The sequence below is a fragment of the Eleutherodactylus coqui genome, chromosome 3, assembly GCF_035609145.1.
Source record: "Eleutherodactylus coqui strain aEleCoq1 chromosome 3, aEleCoq1.hap1, whole genome shotgun sequence".
Lineage (NCBI taxonomy): Eukaryota > Metazoa > Chordata > Amphibia > Anura > Eleutherodactylidae > Eleutherodactylus > Eleutherodactylus coqui.
In genome coordinates, this window is record NC_089839.1 from 60935886 (window position 1) to 60954410 (window position 18525).

The window sequence follows — 18525 nt, forward strand, 5'->3', positions numbered from 1 at the left end:
AGAACAAAGCAAGGGCTTTGAAAAACCAGCAGAAGATATTGCCGATGTGCCGGCAATCTCCTGCTTCTAAGTCTCCTGCTTTGTTTACAGGTTGCTATAGAGACCATCGGCTTGTCAGAAGCAAGCCGATGGTCTCTGTGGCAGGGAGAGCTGGTTGTTAGCTGTCAGAGGACAGCTAGGTACTAGCTCTTACAGCAGAGATCAGAGAAAACCTCCGATCTCTGCTGTGTTAACCCTTTACATGCTGCAGTCTATGTGACTGCAGCATGTAAAGGGCTGTCACTGCAGCATGTAAAGGGCTGTCACCATCGGACCCCCGGAATGTGATCAGGGGTCCTGATGGGTCCCTGTGGAAGTCCCCTAAAGGGACAAAAAAAAAAAAAAAAAAGGAAAAAAAAAACAAAAGGAAATAAATTATAAAAACACTTGTCTCCCTTTACTTTGTAAAAAAATCAAACATACAATCACACATGTGGTATCCGTGCGTCGTAATGACCCAGAGAAGGAAGTTAATACATTATTTAACCCCTTAATGACATGGCCCCTTTTTTTCTTTTTCCCCATTTCTGTTTTTCCTCCCCCCTGTTTAAAAAATCACAACTTGTCCCGCAAAAAACAAGCCCTCATATGGCCATGTCAATGGAAAAATGAAAAAGTTATGGCTCTTGAGACGCAACTGCAAAATTAGTTGAAATTCAATGATTAGACCATTTTAAAAAACCTGCCCTGGTGGGCACGACAGGGTGGTAGGAAACCCGCCACTCAAGGGGTTAAATAAGGTGGTCCTGCAAACACTCATGCGAGCCCATGTACCACCATTCTGCTATTAGTTGCTGCATGTGAAAGTAACTCAAGAATAATGGTTTAACCTCTTCCTATCCACTGTGGGACGTCTTCCATCATAATCGCTGAAGCCTTTACGGCTCCGATGTCAGAAGACAGGGTAAACTCACTGTATTCTGCCAGCTGCTCTGCTACCCACGCCACTCCGATCCATTGCACAATGTATTACTGGTTTCGCCAGCAGATGGCGCCGTTGTGTAACGACAAAAGCAATAAGGTCCCCTTAGAAAACCCTCAATTCAAAAATGGATTGAAAAGGGTTAAAAGCACGCGATTACTGTAGCCAGTTTATACAATTTATAACAATGATTTCTTCGTGTATTCATAACCGTACTTCTGGATATTTCGGCATTATTCGTTGCTTCTGTACTCAGTGTCTTATTCAAGGATTATTTTCCTTGAAATAGAACATCCTGTATAAAAGAGATACATGAATGTGCGCGAGGTGAGAACCTACTATGATTCGCTATGATATGCCTGTTGAATTATGATTGGATGCCGACGGGGTGAGGTAGTGCGTGATCAACTCTTGACAAGGGCTAGAAATTTTGCTCTATAAACTACTAAGCACTTCAGAAGAGCTCAAAAACATCCCTTAAGTGTTTCTCATTGTTTTCTTCTCCGATGCAACAAATAATAAGCAGGCATACCTGAGTGATAAGCCCACGATCCCCGCTGAGGAGCACCTAAATGAGGCGATTACTCCAACACTGAATCCACAAGTATATTTTACCCACCATTAGGTCCCTAAGCGTCACGATCCAGACCAGGCTGGTAACAGTCAGGGCGGCTTCATATATTGTGTATCTGATCCACTGTAGTAAACCCCATGGTCTTTGTGTGGTATATACATGGTGCAGTTTGTTAGCGGATCTGCTGTGGATTTTAACCATTGTTGCTCTGCGCAGCATCAATAGGCCGGCTGTGGATTTAGGATCGGCAGAGTTTTTTTAAAAACACTGCGGAAATTCTTCTCACTCCGCCTGCAAGAGGTTTTAGAAATCCCCTCCCGCGGCTTGTACTGTAAAGGCTGCGGAATGTTTACAGCAAAATCCACTGTGGAAATTCTGCAGCAACTATGCCGAGTGTGTGGGCGGCCATAGTTGGGGTTCACACCTGCAGGTTTTGGAGTAAAGCACGGGAGTGGATCCAAGAAACGGAAGTCTTACGAAGGCTGAAAGAGGCGGTAAAAGTCCGCACCTCTGGTCAATTCTATGATGATTGTTGGCTGTGGATGAGTTCTGTTCACATCTGATCCACTTTGCTGCTACTGTAAATACTGCGGAAACTTGGCAGCAGTTCTGTCCCGTGTGGACGAAGCCTGAGGCCGCATCCAGGCGGCCGCGTGCAACTGGCATCCAAGGTTCTTAGCTGCAACTCGCATCAGACAGCGCATAGACAACCCCATCCATGCGTGGTCCAAAATGCGGGTCGGTGCACATTCTATGTCCTCCTTTCGTCTGTGAAATGGACCAGAATAGGACAGGCTGCGTCGCGGATTTCAAAATCTGCCTCATGTCAATTCATGCTGTGGATTTTCAGCACAGATTTCATCTCCAAAATCAGAAATCCCCACCAAAATCCAGGCGTTACATGCGGGCTCTGAGGCAGATCCACATCAAAAATTCACCGGAATCACTGCTAGGTGTGGATCTAGCCTCGTATCGACCAGCACATATCCGCGGCGGGCTGTCTGCTATTCACGGACACCGCACATTGTATGGGCTATCTTTATCCGTGAAAACAAATGAGAACAGGACATACAGCGGTAGTCCGTGTGAGAAAACACGCATGTGCTGATCATGGAATACATGGACAGCACATGACCAAACTGCACAGCTGGCCGATTGAAGCCGTCACATCCATCAGTTGATTTCTGCGTATCAAGCTTCTCTAATCTCCAACAACAACCTGTTTATCATCTTGGAACATTCCCTTCCTGGGATTGTGCCACAGACTTCCATCAGTGTGTATACATGACCCGGGTATAGCGGATTCGTCCCTGCTGTAGCCTAACTCCCCTACCTTCCCCATGACGTAATCGCCGACACACTTTCGTGGATAAATTGGCCACAGCAGCCGTTTTATTACAAAAATTAACATTTACACAAAAACTCAAACCCCCCTCCCCCCAAAAAAGGGGGGGCTCCTTGGAGCCCCAAACAATTCTGTTGCCTCACCAACTAGGGAAATATTTTGTAATGCCTCCACAGGCCAACTGACTCGGGAAACCCAAACTCGCCAAATTGCCTATCGTCACCTACCTCCCGACTCAGAGACCCGCTAGCCACTCCCAACATCTCTGCCGTAGCTCCGCCCTTTTAAAGCCAAGAGGCGACAGACGCACTAAGTAATCAATAAAAGAGGGAAGGTAGCTATCCAGCCCCTGCCTTCCCACGCACCCCACTTTTCTGCTGACTCCAAGGACCCCCCGGTACTGGTGTATCTTGATGCCACAGGAAGCTAGGGGTTTGACTGGGGTTTCATGGAGGAACACCACTGTCACACCCCTAGCTCCCGATTGGCGGCTGAAGTATGCCTCGCGTGGCGGTTCCCTACATTCTGTTGCCCGCTTCCGCACATGCCGCAGGTGTTCCTTGGGTCCCGGCTCCGGCGCTGACAGTTCCCCGGAGGCTGGGGTGCAGGGGCGTGCCCCACCTTCCGACCCAACTGGCTGCACGCCCATGTAGCAGAAAGCACTCCTGCGCCCTCACCTATCTGCTGACCCTGCTGCTGTAATTTCCGCTGCTCAGGTGCTCGTAAGGCCGACACTGCTGTGACAGAAGCCTTCCCCGCCGCGCTGTGTCCGATGACAGATCTGTCCGCCGCCAATTACTCTGCAGCTCCGGTTCTCCTGAGGCTGTTGCTGCAGTCACAGAAGCCTTCCCCAGCGCGCTGTGGCCAGCCCTCTGTCCGCTGGCTTTGCTGGTGTCTGCCTGGCCCTATTGCCACTGTGTGGCCCCCGGGGGATGGCACGGACGCCGCTTGTACCAGCAGGGCTCTACACCCACTGGCCGCCGGCTGCAGTGGACAAAGCAGGCGCTGAGCTCATGAGGGTGTAAAGGGGCTGCCAAGCCAGCCAATCCGCTCCTCTGGGCGTGAACGGTCTGTCACACTGCCTGTATCTTGTCGCCACTCACTCTTCCGGTGGCATCAAGATACACCAGTACCGGAACCCCCCTTAACCGCTGCCATAACGATATCACAATTGCCTCTTCCCATTAAACTAATAAAATTCCCCGCTGTCCGTTCTGCTTCTTCTTCCAACTACAGCTCACTCCTGGATGTGACTCCTCCTTTTTCTTTCCCACACTTTCTATCCCCCTTCCTTTGGCTCCTCCTGCTACTTATTACCCCTTCCTCCCCATTAGCCCTGTCATGTGCTGCCTTCTCCTCCAGCCTTCCAGGCTTTCTGCTTCGGCACATCAGACAGTGCAGCATTGCAACGTCGCAACGCCACTGAACATCGCAGAAGCGTCAACCTGCGACTTGAACAGTAATCCCACTTGGTTCGATGGCACTGCAATGTTGCACAGCGATCCTTGGTCAATCAGTCAAAGTCGGTGTGTAGCCCGAGTCTAAAGTGGCCATACATGTCAGCTGTCGGAAGAAGGCTCATTCGGCTGACAGCATTTCCTCGTGGCCCCCTGTAAATATGTGCGCCCAGTTCAGCTGACCATGCATGGCTTCTCACCGGGGAGAGGGAAGTAAGAGGGAAGCATCTCTAATGGCGGCTTGAAATCCAGCAGCCCGATCTTCATCTGGCCCAACATCTACCATCTACACTAGACAATTGGCTGCTCCTGCCAAAATTAGCGGGGAGGATTTCACCACAATTAGGGTACCAACACAAGAGATTTTCGGACAGAACTTGCATCAGTCAGCGCACAAATACCCCGTCCACATGTGGTCTGATGTGCAGGAGACGGCCCGTGGCCATGTGCCATTTTCGGCAATGAATTGGACAAGAACAGGACATGCTTACAATCGGTCCGAGTAACAGTTAAAGCCCACATGCATACAATCATTCAAACAAATGGCTGCCATTTCCATCCAACTTTAGGACCAATTTTTCAGTTTGAAATCGGACAGAAAAAAAGGCCGCAAGCCCGTACCACGAAACCGCATCAAAAGACCCCGGTTTTACACAACCGCATTAGAACTGCTACGTTTTGATCCTACTTTGCAGTAACCGTAGTAGAAAAAAACACGACCTGAGCGCTCCATCTTGATGAACCGTTAGGGTACTTATAAGGCCGTCTACACACGGGCCAGCGAGATGTTGGGCTGAAAAACGTGGCCCGAAATCATGTTCGCCAACGTGCGTTTTCACTGCGATGCAAAGCGCTTTCATGCCAAAAACGCCTCTCATCCCTTCAGTAAAATAGTGAACCTCCGGCGCGGCTTTCAGTCCCGTCAGAGGATCAGCAAGTGTTTCCCATTTTTTTAATGGCAAACCTCGCATCACACGCCGTGCCACGTGTGGATATTAGGTGTGGATTCGGCCACCATGAATTTCCAGTGGAAACGTTACAGGCATTCCGATACAAGATGGCTGCAGCGATTTTACTAAGCGTGAACGTACCCAAAATTCTATGGTTTTTCCACACAGAAAAATCCGCCATATATACGCTATGTGTGAACATACTCAAATTGGTGCCTCCATTTTTACAAAAATATGGCATTATTGCTGCAATTTTGGAAACATTATGGTAAAACCAGCACCAAGAGCGTGACGGGAATAATCTGACTGCAGTTCAAGAGGCAAAATCCACAGCAAAAGCTAAATATTAATCCCTTAACGACCACCTATATTAACTTGGGCCTTAAGGGGTTTTATTCTCATATCATCGCCTTTTTGCAGCACTCCATCGGGTCTCCAGTGCCACAGGGGCTGCTGAAATCCCCAATCCCCGCTGTTTTACCCTTTACATGCTGTGGTCAGTGCAACTGTGGCATGTAAAGGGGTAACAGAGAGAGGGGGCTCCTCTGTCACCTATTGAGCCTTCTGGGTCTGCCAGTTATGGTGGTCTGTGAGGTTCAGCATCTTAGGCCTTTATAATACACTGCAATACTGAAGTATAGCAATGTATGATAAATGATGGTGATATACAAGTTTCCCAGTGGGGGACAAAAGAGAAAGTTTAAAAAGTGTATTTGTCTGCTACTTTTTCTCCTGCTGCAGCTGTGACAGCCATGGCAGGAGATCGCAGAGTCCTCCCAGTGCTTTCACTGGAGCTGGCGCTGCTGCTGACCCCACTGAAAACAGAAAGAAAGGAGATGCTGCGATTCTTTTTGATGCATCTCAGGAGTAAAAACATCGCAGATGGGAATGAAACCACTGAAAATCACCGGTTACATAATTATGGGTTTTCACTTGCTCTCGCATCACACAATTTTATCAACAGTGTGAAGGCAGGCTTAGGGGGGTCTGAGAATGCAGCGATAAAAGAAAAAATAATCCTTTTTCTTTAAAAAAAATAAAATAAAATAAAACTATATAAATTTGGTATTGACAAAACTGTAGTGTCCTGCAGAATTAATTTAACCCTTTCTAATCCAGTGTCGGACCTCGCCCGACATTGCAATTTCCCTGCATAGCTCCCATGCCAGGCGAGGTCCTACAAAGGAGAGGGGTCCGACACTGGAGTTCTCTTCTCTATACACTATGCAGTGGAGCTCTCCTCTGCATACTGTAACATACATATATACTAATAATAATTATACATAGGTGTATAACTTATACACACATATCTACTATACATATTAACTAACTTGCTTGATTTTCAAAAAATTGCTAATAAAACCATTGTGACGGATCATTTATATGTAATTCCAAGGAGCCCACAATGCGCTTTTCCACCCAAAATAAATAAAAGCTGGGGAGTGTGCGGGCGGCAGGGAAGCTGGAATGGAAAGGGTTAACGTATTATTTGTACTTTATTAAAAATAAAAATTTACATTCTAGAATTGCAGAGTTTGTTAAAGGGGTTTTCCAAGGAAATACGACTGATGACCTAACCTCAGGATAGGTCATCAATGGTTGATCAGATGGGGTCCGTCGTTTGGGACCCCGAATGATCGGCTGAGTGGCGCATGCTGTCAGCACTGCAAATCAATCATTCTACCACCCTACTAGGACGTAAACTTACGTCCTGTGGTGTTAAGGGGTTAATGCAGATAGTCAATACAAGTGCAACATGCCGACTGACCAACACTCTAATCAAGGGGTGCAGCGAGGAGAGAGGGACACAGGGCCAGGGAGAGGGGGCCCAGAGATGAGACACCATCTTCCCTGAGAGTTTTAGCGCCTCCTCTGTTGATAGGTGATACAACATGATTCTGGCACAACCCCCTTATTGCCCCAATTGTCTTTAAAAGAACATACAGTGCAGTACTTACCTGCCCTCTGCTGCCTCGCCGTGCTTGTTGTGGAAGATGACGTCAGCGGAAGCGCTGCAGCGTCCCTGTTCTGGTGTCTTGAATGTGGGTGCTGATGTCACGAGAATGGGTGGTGACGCTGCAGCAGTTACAGGACTTCTGCTAACGTCATCTTTCACAACAGTCCCTAAGAGGACGGCGGGGCAACAGCACTGGTTCCCCGCGGCAGAGGACAGCGAAGTACTGCTCTGTATGTTATTTTTCGACACTTGGAGCTATTGCGGAAATGTTGTCCGCAGAGGCGTAGCTAAAGGCCTAGGGGCCCGGATGCAAAAGTTCAGCATGGGGGCCCCACAACATTCCTCTGCATCCTTGGGTAAGAAACCTGTCAGTTCAACACTAGCAGTCGGAGACATTGCTGGCATCTTAAAAGATTAAGCAGAGGCTAAATATTGGGGGCGCCAATGCAAGGTCTGTAACACGGCCCCCCAACCATCCATGTGTGGTTTATAAAATAGGGGGGCCTTTGGGCCCCCTAATGCTCCGGGCCCTAGTAAGTAATAAAAGTTACATTACAATATATGTACCCAAAAATGATGTAATTAAAAAGTAGAACTTGTCCTGCAAAATAACAAGCCCTCATATGGCTATGTCAACGGAAAAATAAAAAAGTTATGGCGCTAAGAACGCGGCTATGAAAAACAAAATTAAAAGGAGTTGGTCACTAAGGGGTTAATTTACATGTTACTAAAGATTTTATTATAATGGGACCGTGTTGCATATCAGTCAGTAGGTGGGCAAGTTAAGATTGGCCACGTTCTCGGGGGGGCAAAACTCCAAAACCAGTAAGGAAGATGTGCTACCTAAGAATGAACACTAGGTGGCAGCATACGCACAGGATTACATCACTGACTCATTGCAGTTTACAGTTCATTGGCGACACACCCAGTATAATCCCGCATGTAAGGAGGTTATTATGTCCTCTGTTGTACTTCTACTGCGGGTTACCTGTGCCGCTGTCTACAATGCTGGGGCTCCTCGCCGAAGGGTGCGCACTGCACTGCAATCTAAAGTCGGCGGGAAGGAAACAGATAACTAAGGGCAACAGCTTCCCCCATGCTTCCCGCTACACTACTGTGCCCAAATTAAAGATGGCGATGGAAATACGGCGGCTGTGAAGGGACAAAAGTATACAGACATAATGCGTAGGGAATATTTGTATAGTGAGTCAGATGATAGTAAGGCTAGGCTTACCCTTGGGGTCTTGGGGAAAGAGAGGGTCATTTATGAAGTGGTTTGGGCCACAATGTTTGATATTGTGGCATAACTACACCATTTTGTGAAAGCACCACATATTAATGGACTAATATTAACACCCCTCACTGATGTCGATGAGCGACGTGGAATTCGGATGGTTACAAACAGCGTTTTTCAGAAAAGCGCTAAGTTTATACTGCCATATTTTAGGCTGTTATTTCGCTACCCCTTTTGCCGCAAACAATAATTATTTATTCCAGTTAAGCCGCTGCACACGAGCGGAAATTAATTGCGATTTTCTGCTTGCGGAGGGAAAATAAAAATTGCAGCGTGTTCTACTTTTAGGCGGATTCCATGCGGGCAACTTCCATTGAAGTACATGGAAGCTGTCCGACCCGTGGCCCTTCTGCAATCATCATAGCAGATAGATCGCGGGATCCGCGTCATTGCCTAGCAACGGCGCAGTATAATCTGTACTGCGCATGTGCATCGGCTGGACCATCAACAGTAAAGATGAAGAAGATTTCGGACAGGTACGCGGGGTCACCGACCGGGCACGGGGTCGGAGTCCGCTGCAAGGTCGGAGTCCGCTGGGAGAACCCGCATGCGGATTCTGACCCGTTTGTGTGCTGCCAGCCTTATAAACTCTTTGTATGCCTCCAAAACATGAATATTTATATTCAGTAGCCGGCAAGATGGCGTTGAATGGGTCGACTCCAAAAAGTGGTGACAGGTAACCCATGAGTCCCCAAAAATGTACTACAAACATTGTGTTCTCTTGTGGCGTTTTTCTTCACTTTTGCTTTTTTGGGGTCCATGGCGGGTTTCTTGCTATCGCAGCAGACTGCAGGTTTGGCGCTTTTTCTAGTGTTTTTGCGCAGGCTGTTATATAGGGAACAAGCCTGGAAAAACACAAGTAATAAAGGTGACTAAGGCCGGCGGCACACGAACGGGTCAGATTCTGCGTGTGGGAGCCCGCGACAGAATCTGATCCTGTGTCCGGCTGGTGTCCGCGCGTATCTGTATGCGGATGGTCCGGACGGCTCGCTGTCAGACATGCGCAGTACAGATTTTTTTTTTTCAAATCCCTGCTTTTTCCGCGCCGTCGCTAGGCAGTGACACAGAATCCGCAAGCTTTCCGCAATGTCACTGACTTCAATGACAAATTCCGTCCGTGCGGAATCTGCGCAAAAATAGAACATGCTGCGAGTGAGCGGACATGCGAATGTTCTATTCTTGCTAATAGATGTGGATCGTCCGTGGGGTGACATTCGCGGAATCTGCAATCCAAATCCGTTTGTGTGCAGTCAGCGTAAAACACTAAAAATCCCTCTAAGGCCGGGGTCACATGACCGTATAGTAATACACTGCGCAAAAATTACAGCATTGTACCGGTGTGCGGAACTGCGTACCCCTGCGTATCGTCACATTTTTACTCGCGTATGCCTGCGCATGTACAGTGTATTTTACGCACGCTGTCCTGCATTGACTTCCTGGTTTCTTCTTTTTTAAAAATTTCCTTCTCGTGTCTCCTAGCAACATGTAAAAACCGCTGCACATACGCAATGTAATAAAAAAAGTGAGCTCTTATGCGCACAGTACGCGATAAAATAGAACATGCTGCGTTCTTTTGTACGTGCGTAACATACGCAATAAATATACACAAGTGTCGGTGGAATAATGAAAATCAATGTACTTTGAACCACACAAAAATGGAGCATGCTGTGATTTTTTTTCCAGACCAAAAGGTCCGCACAAGTCGCCATGCTCTAATTCACGTGCGGACGCCCATGTATCCCTATGGGCGGCTTGATTTGCGGATTGTGCGAATTCTGCAAATCAAATCCGCCCGTGGACATTGCGCCTAACTCCCATAGAAAAACAAAACGGTACACCGTGGGGTGAGTGGTTGTATGACTATAGCTGTATTATGGTGCGCGCCAAACATCAGAGCAAGAAAACATTAAAAAAAGGATAAGTGTGAACAAAAAATGTTACTTGCTGACTAAAGCAATGTAAAACATAAAAAAACACCCATAAAACACTAAATTGTTACACTTTTCCGAAAACAAAATATGTTTATTTCAAGTCCAGCTAGTGACTTCTACGAGGACATAACACAGCGGGCAGCCATGTTGTCGTAGCCACACTCACCCACGCTGTCCAGCAGCGTTTCCCTCTACTTTGCACACGTGATCACATAACAACAAATCAGCGCTCACCTTTCGTAGAAACTTTAAAAAAAAGTTCTGAGAGCCGCGCTGCTATTGGTGGATGGTCGGCCGCGTGATCACCAGAGGACAAGGTGACCCGAGCGCCGCATTTCTGGTGATGAAAGTCTTTGGCCATTGCCGGTAGCCGTGTGCAGGTGAGGGCGAGCCGCGTCGCACGATACATAACGGCTGCAGGGACAGACGGGGTGTTGGCCGTAACATTGTAGGCTGAGTGGAAGCCTGTATCAGCTTATTGTAGGACTACAAGTCCCAGCAGGTCCCAATCCTACAGGTCAGCACTCTCACATAGTGTTGCGGCTGGCTGAGGGCACAGCTGACCCCATGGTTGTCACGGTAACGCCCTTTCTTCGTACTGTGTACGGTGTCACGTTTTAACAACAGAAAAGCGAAATTTTGCTGTTCAGCCGCGGATCCGCACAGGCAAATCCGTAGAATTTCAGACGCGTTCGTTCTTGCCGAACCATGCCAAAACGCATCGGAAATTCCGCATGTGGTATTTGTTCGTTAATAAGGCAGATTCGCCGCAAATCAACCTATGGATTGCGACCACGATTTAACAGGCAGATTCTGCGGCGTCACGCGTGTGTAGGTGCGTGTGCTGTGGGCAGTGAATATAAGGCCTCATCTCCATGGGCGGGTCCGATATGGCGGAATCCGACCCTGCGAACAGCGGCGTCCACGCATACCTCACATTCGCTGTCCTGCGGATGGTCCGCACGGCTCGCCGTCGGACCTGCGCAATACAGATTTTTTTTTTTTAAATCTGCTTTTCCTGCGGAACTGACATTGCAGACGGCCTCCATTGACTTTAGTGGAAGCTGACCGCACGGAATCCGCGCTAAAATGGAGCGTGCTGCGATTGGTCTTCCGAGCGTGGAATCCGGAAAACAAATCCGCATGGGTAAAATTGAGGTGCGGACGCCCCATGCTTCCCTACTGCGGATCTTCCGCAAATCAAATCCGCCCGTGTGCATTGGGACGTACTTATTGTTTTCAGTGGGTTCGTTCACGCATGCAGATTTCGGTTGCGGGAAAAAAAACGCATTATGCCCTATGTCTCTGCGCACAATCTGGATGAAAAGCGTGCCGCATTTTTGCCGGTGTGAAGACGCCCCAAGCATCTGATGGTCCTCCTGCAAGGATCGTTGCACGCCACGCTACTTCATGTGGGACTGTCTCTCACATGCTGTGTAAATGGCGCTGTGATTCCACCCCACCATGATATCTGCACGTGATGATGCTGCGAATATAGCGTTTCGCAGCAGATTTTTCCGCTATTACAGAGCGGAGTTTGTCCTGTATTTAGTAATGCACGGCGCGTGAGACCGGCCTTAGCGGCCGCAAATGGGCGTCAGCACCTCGTTACAATGTTTTTGCGCTATAAATGTTGCACGCAAGTCGCCGCGCTCCACAGCACGTTTTCTGCCCACAGGGCATACTCATTCGTGGCGGCAGAAAAATGCACTGATTGCAATGGCTAATTAGTTTCACGTGTTTTTTTCTCCCCAGCGCAATTGCGCAGTGTTTCACGCATCACCTTGCGTATTGCACACACATTCGCACTCCCCCCATTGACTCCTATGGGGACTTTGGTGCGCAAATATGCAGGAAAATTGAGCATGTTCTTTTTTTTTTTTTTGCATGACTGAAATGCACACGCTAAATACACGCATGTGAACGAACCGATTTGAAATGAATGGGTTCTATTCACTGTGTATTGTGCGCACAAATACGTCCGTGTGAAGCCGGCCTCGGGGCTCCTTCACACTGGCAAGCTCAATATCCCCGTGAGAAAATCGCAGCAATATCGCAATTTAGCACATGAGATGTCTGAGGGCAGCGATGCTCTTTCTTGGTAAAACATGGCTGCCGCTTGCCATTTTCTCGCGATAGACAATAGGAGTTTCTAATGTTAAAAACCCATCGCATGCAATTCACAAGTTGGCGTGTTGCGATGCGATTAAAACAAAGGCGCAGTATTTGATCGTGGTAACCATTTGTATATGGCTATCTACAATGAATGCATTATTTGGGGATGCCCTCTAGCCCCTCTGCCCCCTCTAATAATGAGAGCTGTGCTTTACTGTGGGGTCCTGTACTAAAGCCGCAGGTAATGTGATGTCCTAATGATGCCAAACATGAAGAGCAGCCAAACTAATTCTATATGAATGTTCCATAGACAGGCCTCCTCTCCTGCCTCCCCGGCCCGTGCTAATTAGTAGTTGGCAGTTATGTCTCCAGTACCAGGCAGAAGTTTGGACACGCCTTTTCATTCCATGGTTTTTCTTGTTTATTTCTACATTGCAGATTCATATTGAAAACTACAGAGGAACCACATGGATTAGGTAGTTAAAAAAAAGTGTTAAATCAGAACATGTTTTCATATTTTAGCTTCTTCAGAGTAGCCCCCTTTTGCTTTGCACTCTTGGCATTCTTTCAGTTTCATGAGGAAGTCACCTGGAATGGTTGTCAATGTGTTTGAGGCCATCAGTTGTGTTGTGCAGAGGTATGGTTGGTACACGGTCCCATACAGTCTTTATCCCTATTTAAAATGTTTTTCTGTGGAAAATACTATTGATGACCTATCCTCAGGATCGGCTGGGGTCTGTCACTCGGGACCCCGACTGATCAGCTGAGCGGGTGCATACTGTAAGCGCTGTAAATACACAGAAGTCAGAGTGCCGACCTCTGTGTAGTGGCCGGCGCTTGTAACTACAGGCTTGGCTCTCATTAAAATCAACACGAATTTTGCCTGCAGTTACAAACACCGGCCACTACACAGAGGTTGGCGCGGAAATTTCTGTGTATTTGGAGCGTTGACAGCATGCGCCGCTCAGCTGATCGGTCGGGGTCCCAAGCGCCGGGCCCTAGCTGATCATTTATGGATGACCTATCCTGTGAATAGGTTATCAGTAGTATTCTCCCTGGAGAACCCCTTTAACTAATGTTCTAATCCACATTATGGCGAGAACCACTCAAAGTAAAGAGGAGCAACAGACATCATTACTTTAAGACATGAAGGTCAGTTAATCCAGTAATATCAGGAACTTTGAAGGTATCTTCAAGTGCAGTCATGTAAATCATCAAACGCTGGTTTCCCCATAAAGAAAGACCAAGAGTTATATCTTCTGCATCAGATAAATTGAGTCTAAAGGCCCATTTACACAGCAAGATGATCACTCAAAATTCGCTCAAACGACAGTTTGAGGGACAGTTTTGAGCGTTCGCTTTGCATAAGCTCTTAAGTAGCTAATTAGCTACTTAACGGCAGGACCACAATGTACTGTATACAGCTGTTCTCTTCTCGGAGCGCTCGGCTGTTATATACAGCTGAGCTCTCTGAGTGGGGTATACAGAAGACAAGGGACCGCTCTTCCTCTGCATACAGATGTTTTCTTCTTGGAGCGCTAAGCTGGTATACAGCTGAGCACTCCGAGCAGGGTATGCAGAAGAAAAGCGAGACCGCTTGTCCTATTTATACTCCGGCTGTGTTCTCCAAGCCGGATACCAGCTGAAACAATAGTATCAGCAGTATCCCGCTGAGAACTCAGCGTGCGGCACTGATGAGGCTGATCGCTGATGAGGCTGATCGCTGACTTAGCAAGCTGAAAGTCAGCGAAAAGTGCATAATGGCTGCGCGTTTAGACACAGCAATTATTGCTCAAAAGATGGCTTTTGAGCGAGAATCGTTGTGTCTAAATGGGCCTCAAGAAACCACAGATTACCAACACCTTAGATTAGAGCCCACATAAACTGTTCAGAAGAGACTGCGAGAATCGGCCCTTTATGGTTGACTTGCATCAAAGAAACCACTACTGAGGAACATCAACAAGGAGAGAATTGTTTGGGCTAAGGCCTTTTTCACGCGGGCTACAAAATTTTGCTACAAAATCTCGCTACTAAACGCATGAATGTGAAGCTCAGGGTTTCCAATGGGTTCTTTCAGGCTACAAAACATCTCATGCGAAAGAACCCATTGGAAGCCATGAGCTTCACATACATGCGTTTAGTAGCGAGATTTTGTAGCCCGTGTGAAAGAGACATAAGGAGCGTAAGGAATGGACAGCGGACCAATGGAAATCTTTACTTTGGTCTGATAAGTCAAAATGTGAGATTTTTGGTTCTAACCGCCATGTCTTTGTGAGGTGCCGAGAAGAAGAGCAGCTGCCTTCTACAGGCGTGGTTCCCGCTGTGACGTATGGAGGAGGAGATGTGATGGTGACATTGTTGGTGATTTATTCAAAATGGATTGCACATTTAACCAGCACGGCTACCACAGCATTCTGCAGTTACATGCCAACCCATCTCGTTTATGTACCCAAAAATGCCATCAATAAAAACTACAGTTCGCCACACAAAAGGCAATTTCCCCCCCCCCCCCCCCCCCATACGGCCGTGTCGACGGAAATTTAAAAGATTTATGGCTCTTGAAAAGTAGAGATGAAAATCCCTGAAAAATCGTTGTGTCCTTATGCCCAAAATAGGCCGTGTCCTTTTGTTTACGACTTAATTCCCCATATGTTCGTTCATAGTTTTCATGCCTTCAATACGAATCTACAATGTAGTAACAAAAGAGAAAAAATCATGGAATGAAAAGGCGTGTCCAAACTTTTGCCTGGTACTGCATGCACTGCAATAACCTAACGCTGGCATGCCTAAGATGCTTGTTGTAGCAGGGTTTTTTCGTACTTGTTGATGCATGTAATAGAAGTGGGTATAGCCCTTCCATAAAGCATGTACATATGGCCTACAGTGGGCACGTCCATGGGCTCTTTCTTAGGGCCAGAATATGCCCGTGCCTGCGGTCCTTCCGCTGTTTTGTTTCCTGTTTTTGTAGCATTATTTTTCTCTTATTCTTTGTGTAGATTGGTGCCAGTGATGGGACTAAGATCAGTATGGAAGAACTACAACGTTTTGATTGTTATGGGAACGGGTCTTGGATTAATACACTGGGGCTGGTATAAGCTGCAGTTAAACCCAATCATTCATCCTGAGAAGGAAGATCAAGAAATATCCATTTTTAGATTTCTTTCACACAAACTCATGGATTCTAAAGACAAATAGTGGTGTGTTAGCGGTTGTTTAGGTACGTATCTACTGCATTACTCTGTATTCCTATTCCACACCGTGCTATAGCTCTCCATAGTGAAGACCTTCAGAATGAACTGCTCTGCATATGGACATATTATGGCTCCGTTGGGTATAGACCCAAAATAGGGCACCCCTGGCGTTGCTCGAGGCCTTATTGTACGTCTATATATAAATGATTTCATATGGGGTGCTTTCTTTTGTCAAATATGATAAATTGTGGCATTTGCCATCAGATTTTACGTATATAACTTCTTTTTTTTTCCTTGGAGCATTGCTTCTATGAGAGAATGGCTCCGAGCATACGGCACCAGATGGAGCATTGTATGGCAGCACATGGGACTCGTCGCTATAGAGCTTCCTCCATAGACCTGTGCTGTGTGTATTACACCTTGCCCAAGTGTCGGCTTCCATCAAATTCTACAAAAAAATGACTTGGGTATTGATTCATATTGGTTTATTGGAAAACTGGTGACAACAGCTGGGGCCACAGCTTCCCCTGGTCATAACAGCACATGGCCGGAGGTTTAGCGGGCGTTATCTGGGTAGGAAATGTTTGTATTAGGAGGACCCAGAGTGGTGGAATAAGATAAAGCCATACACTGCTCCCCCACCTCTGCCATTCTGCCGATGCCCGTTCCCCCACTGGCCTTCATTTCCGGGTGCAGAGCAGTGACGTCCCGGTACTAGTGAAGTTATTAGCGTCTACAATGCTACGAGGGGAGATCTACCGGAGCTATTGTGCCTGGATTTTGTCCTCAAATGTGTGGGGGGTTTTTTTTTGGGGGGGGGGGGGGGGGGGTTTGTTTGTTTTTTTCTGTTCTAGTTACCATGCGCCTGGTTTATGAACTTTGGGCGCCTGTTTTTAAAATCTGTACGCCAGATCACGGATTTTTTATTTTAGTCTGAAATTGTTGACATGGCTTAATTGGCGCAGCGGTTTGAACCTGCTTTATTATGTACAACCTCTTACAAAGTCGCACGGCTACTCTAGTGCTGAGGAAGGCCTTCCTCACACAGACGATTTTGTACAGCGTTTAGTGCCGCCTTTTCAGCACTGTACAAGGCTCCCATTAATTTCCATGGAGCTGTTCACACAAGCGTCAAAACACGTCTTCAACGATGCACTTAGACAGCGATCCATGTTCTATCGTTGGCTGTTTTTAGCGCTGCGTCGCCCATTGAAATGAATGGGCAGCGGTTTCAGCGCTGCTGAAAACGTGGTACAACTTGCTACCACGTTTTTGGCAGCACTAAACGCAAGCGCTAGCTGCACTGCCTAAAAAAAGTAATACTGGCCTAGCTGCCCATGTCCAGGTCTCCAGAGCTTCGGGCAGGCTGCTGGGCACTTGTCAGTGCTGATAGACCATCTAATGCTGGTGAGGGGAAATAAAATCCACACCTCCAGCAAGAGATTGCTCTGATTGGTTCAGGGGTGTCGACTTTGCCAATCAGAGTTGGCGCTCGATGCACCAATCACAGCCATTTGAATGGCTGTTATTGGTTCATCGAGCACTGGCTCTGATTGGCGGAAAACACTGGCAAAATGCATGCCAGCACTGCTGAAACTGCAGAAACGCAGCCTTAAAAAACCGCTAGTGTGAGGGAGGCGAAAGTATATTTTCAGCACAAACTTTCACACCACAGAGAAGGAAGGTATTTACGCCTAATTTAACTTGCTGCATGCAATCATATGAAGAATTAGACGCATCTTGGGCATAAGAGTAGCCAAAAAGTCACAACAAATAACACTGGTCAACAAAATAAAACTTTTTTTTTTCTTATCATAAACAAAAATACATTTTCGTAGACCAACGTTTCATTCTGATTCTAAATATGCGTTCCGTTTTCTCCTACTATATTCAGTTTTTTAAATATGACCAGCCATGATTTTTACTGATTTTATGCATATTTCAGAATGTACCAGGAATGGAATCGCTCCAAAGTGCACCATAAGTAACCTATATCATGCACATCTATTATTAATAGAGATGAGCGAGCACGCTCGGTTAAGGCAGATACTCGAGCAACTGCATACTCGTCCGAGCAAATGCAGCGAGGGGGGGGGGGGGGAGTGAGAGAGATCTCTCTCTCTCCCCCACCGCCCCTCCGCATTTTCTCAGACGAGTATGCAGTTGCTCGAGTATCTGCCTTAACCGAGCGTGCTCGCTCATCTCTAGTTATTAAGTCAATCAATTTTAATTTGTATTATACTTCTTACAAAACATTACTACGATTTGTAGATTTTCGAAGGATTTGCAGTAATTTTACGTCTTTGTTATCATTAAACACAAGTCATCATTATTGCTACATTTTGGGATGAACATTTCATTTTGTTGAATTCGATTTGATGGTCATTTTTCTCTTTTTTTCCAGATTGTTCTCTTGAACCTTCTCTTTGTGACCTTGGAGCCGAGGAGTCATGAAACAACAATCATTTTTAAGGAGGAACTGGCTGTGGGTTGCTGGGATATCGTTTCTAGGCATCCACTTTGGGACATATTTTATTCAGAAGGTGGCAAAGAGTTCTGCCAGAGAAACCGGAGCCATTAAAGATGCTAAAAGCAGCAGCTGAACAGATTGACTTGACTCCCCCAGCTGTGTCCCGGATGATTCGCCCATGTTGATGATGGTATAAGCACTTGTCGGTGTTACACGTTTCTCCCTCTGCGGTGTAATCCTAATAAATTATATAATTTGTGAATCCTGACCTGATTTATTT

The 18525-nt window shown here is 46.8% G+C and overlaps 3 protein-coding genes across 6 annotated transcripts in view; 2 read left to right on the forward strand and 1 right to left on the reverse strand.

Annotated features, from left to right (window-relative positions):
• Positions 1 to 8337, reverse strand: part of SLX4IP (SLX4 interacting protein) — a 137768-nt gene extending 129431 nt beyond the window's left edge. Inside the window, exon 1 of the mRNA XM_066595644.1 lies at positions 8233 to 8337. The gene's annotated coding sequence lies outside the window, so the exon portion shown is untranslated. The remainder of the gene's footprint in view (positions 1 to 8232) is intronic.
• Positions 8338 to 10750: 2413 nt separating this feature from the next.
• Positions 10751 to 15779, forward strand: LOC136620710 (uncharacterized). 4 transcript variants are annotated; one of them, XM_066595646.1, is made up of 2 exons: positions 10751 to 10849; positions 15581 to 15779. In XM_066595646.1, the coding sequence occupies exon 2, from the start codon at positions 15594 to 15596 to the stop codon at positions 15777 to 15779; it is 186 nt and encodes a 61-aa protein (XP_066451743.1). In that variant the 5' UTR covers positions 10751 to 10849; positions 15581 to 15593. The 4 variants fall into 4 exon arrangements, with proteins under 4 accessions (XP_066451743.1, XP_066451744.1, XP_066451745.1 ...); XM_066595647.1 differs by lacking the exon at positions 10751 to 10849 and adding an exon at positions 10850 to 10986; XM_066595648.1 differs by lacking the exon at positions 10751 to 10849 and adding an exon at positions 10923 to 11048.
• Positions 15780 to 18225: 2446 nt separating this feature from the next.
• LOC136620711 (uncharacterized) lies at positions 18226 to 18507 on the forward strand. Its single transcript, XM_066595650.1, has one exon. The coding sequence runs from the start codon at positions 18226 to 18228 to the stop codon at positions 18376 to 18378; it is 153 nt and encodes a 50-aa protein (XP_066451747.1). The 3' UTR covers positions 18379 to 18507.
• The last annotated feature ends 18 nt before the right edge of the window (positions 18508 to 18525 follow it).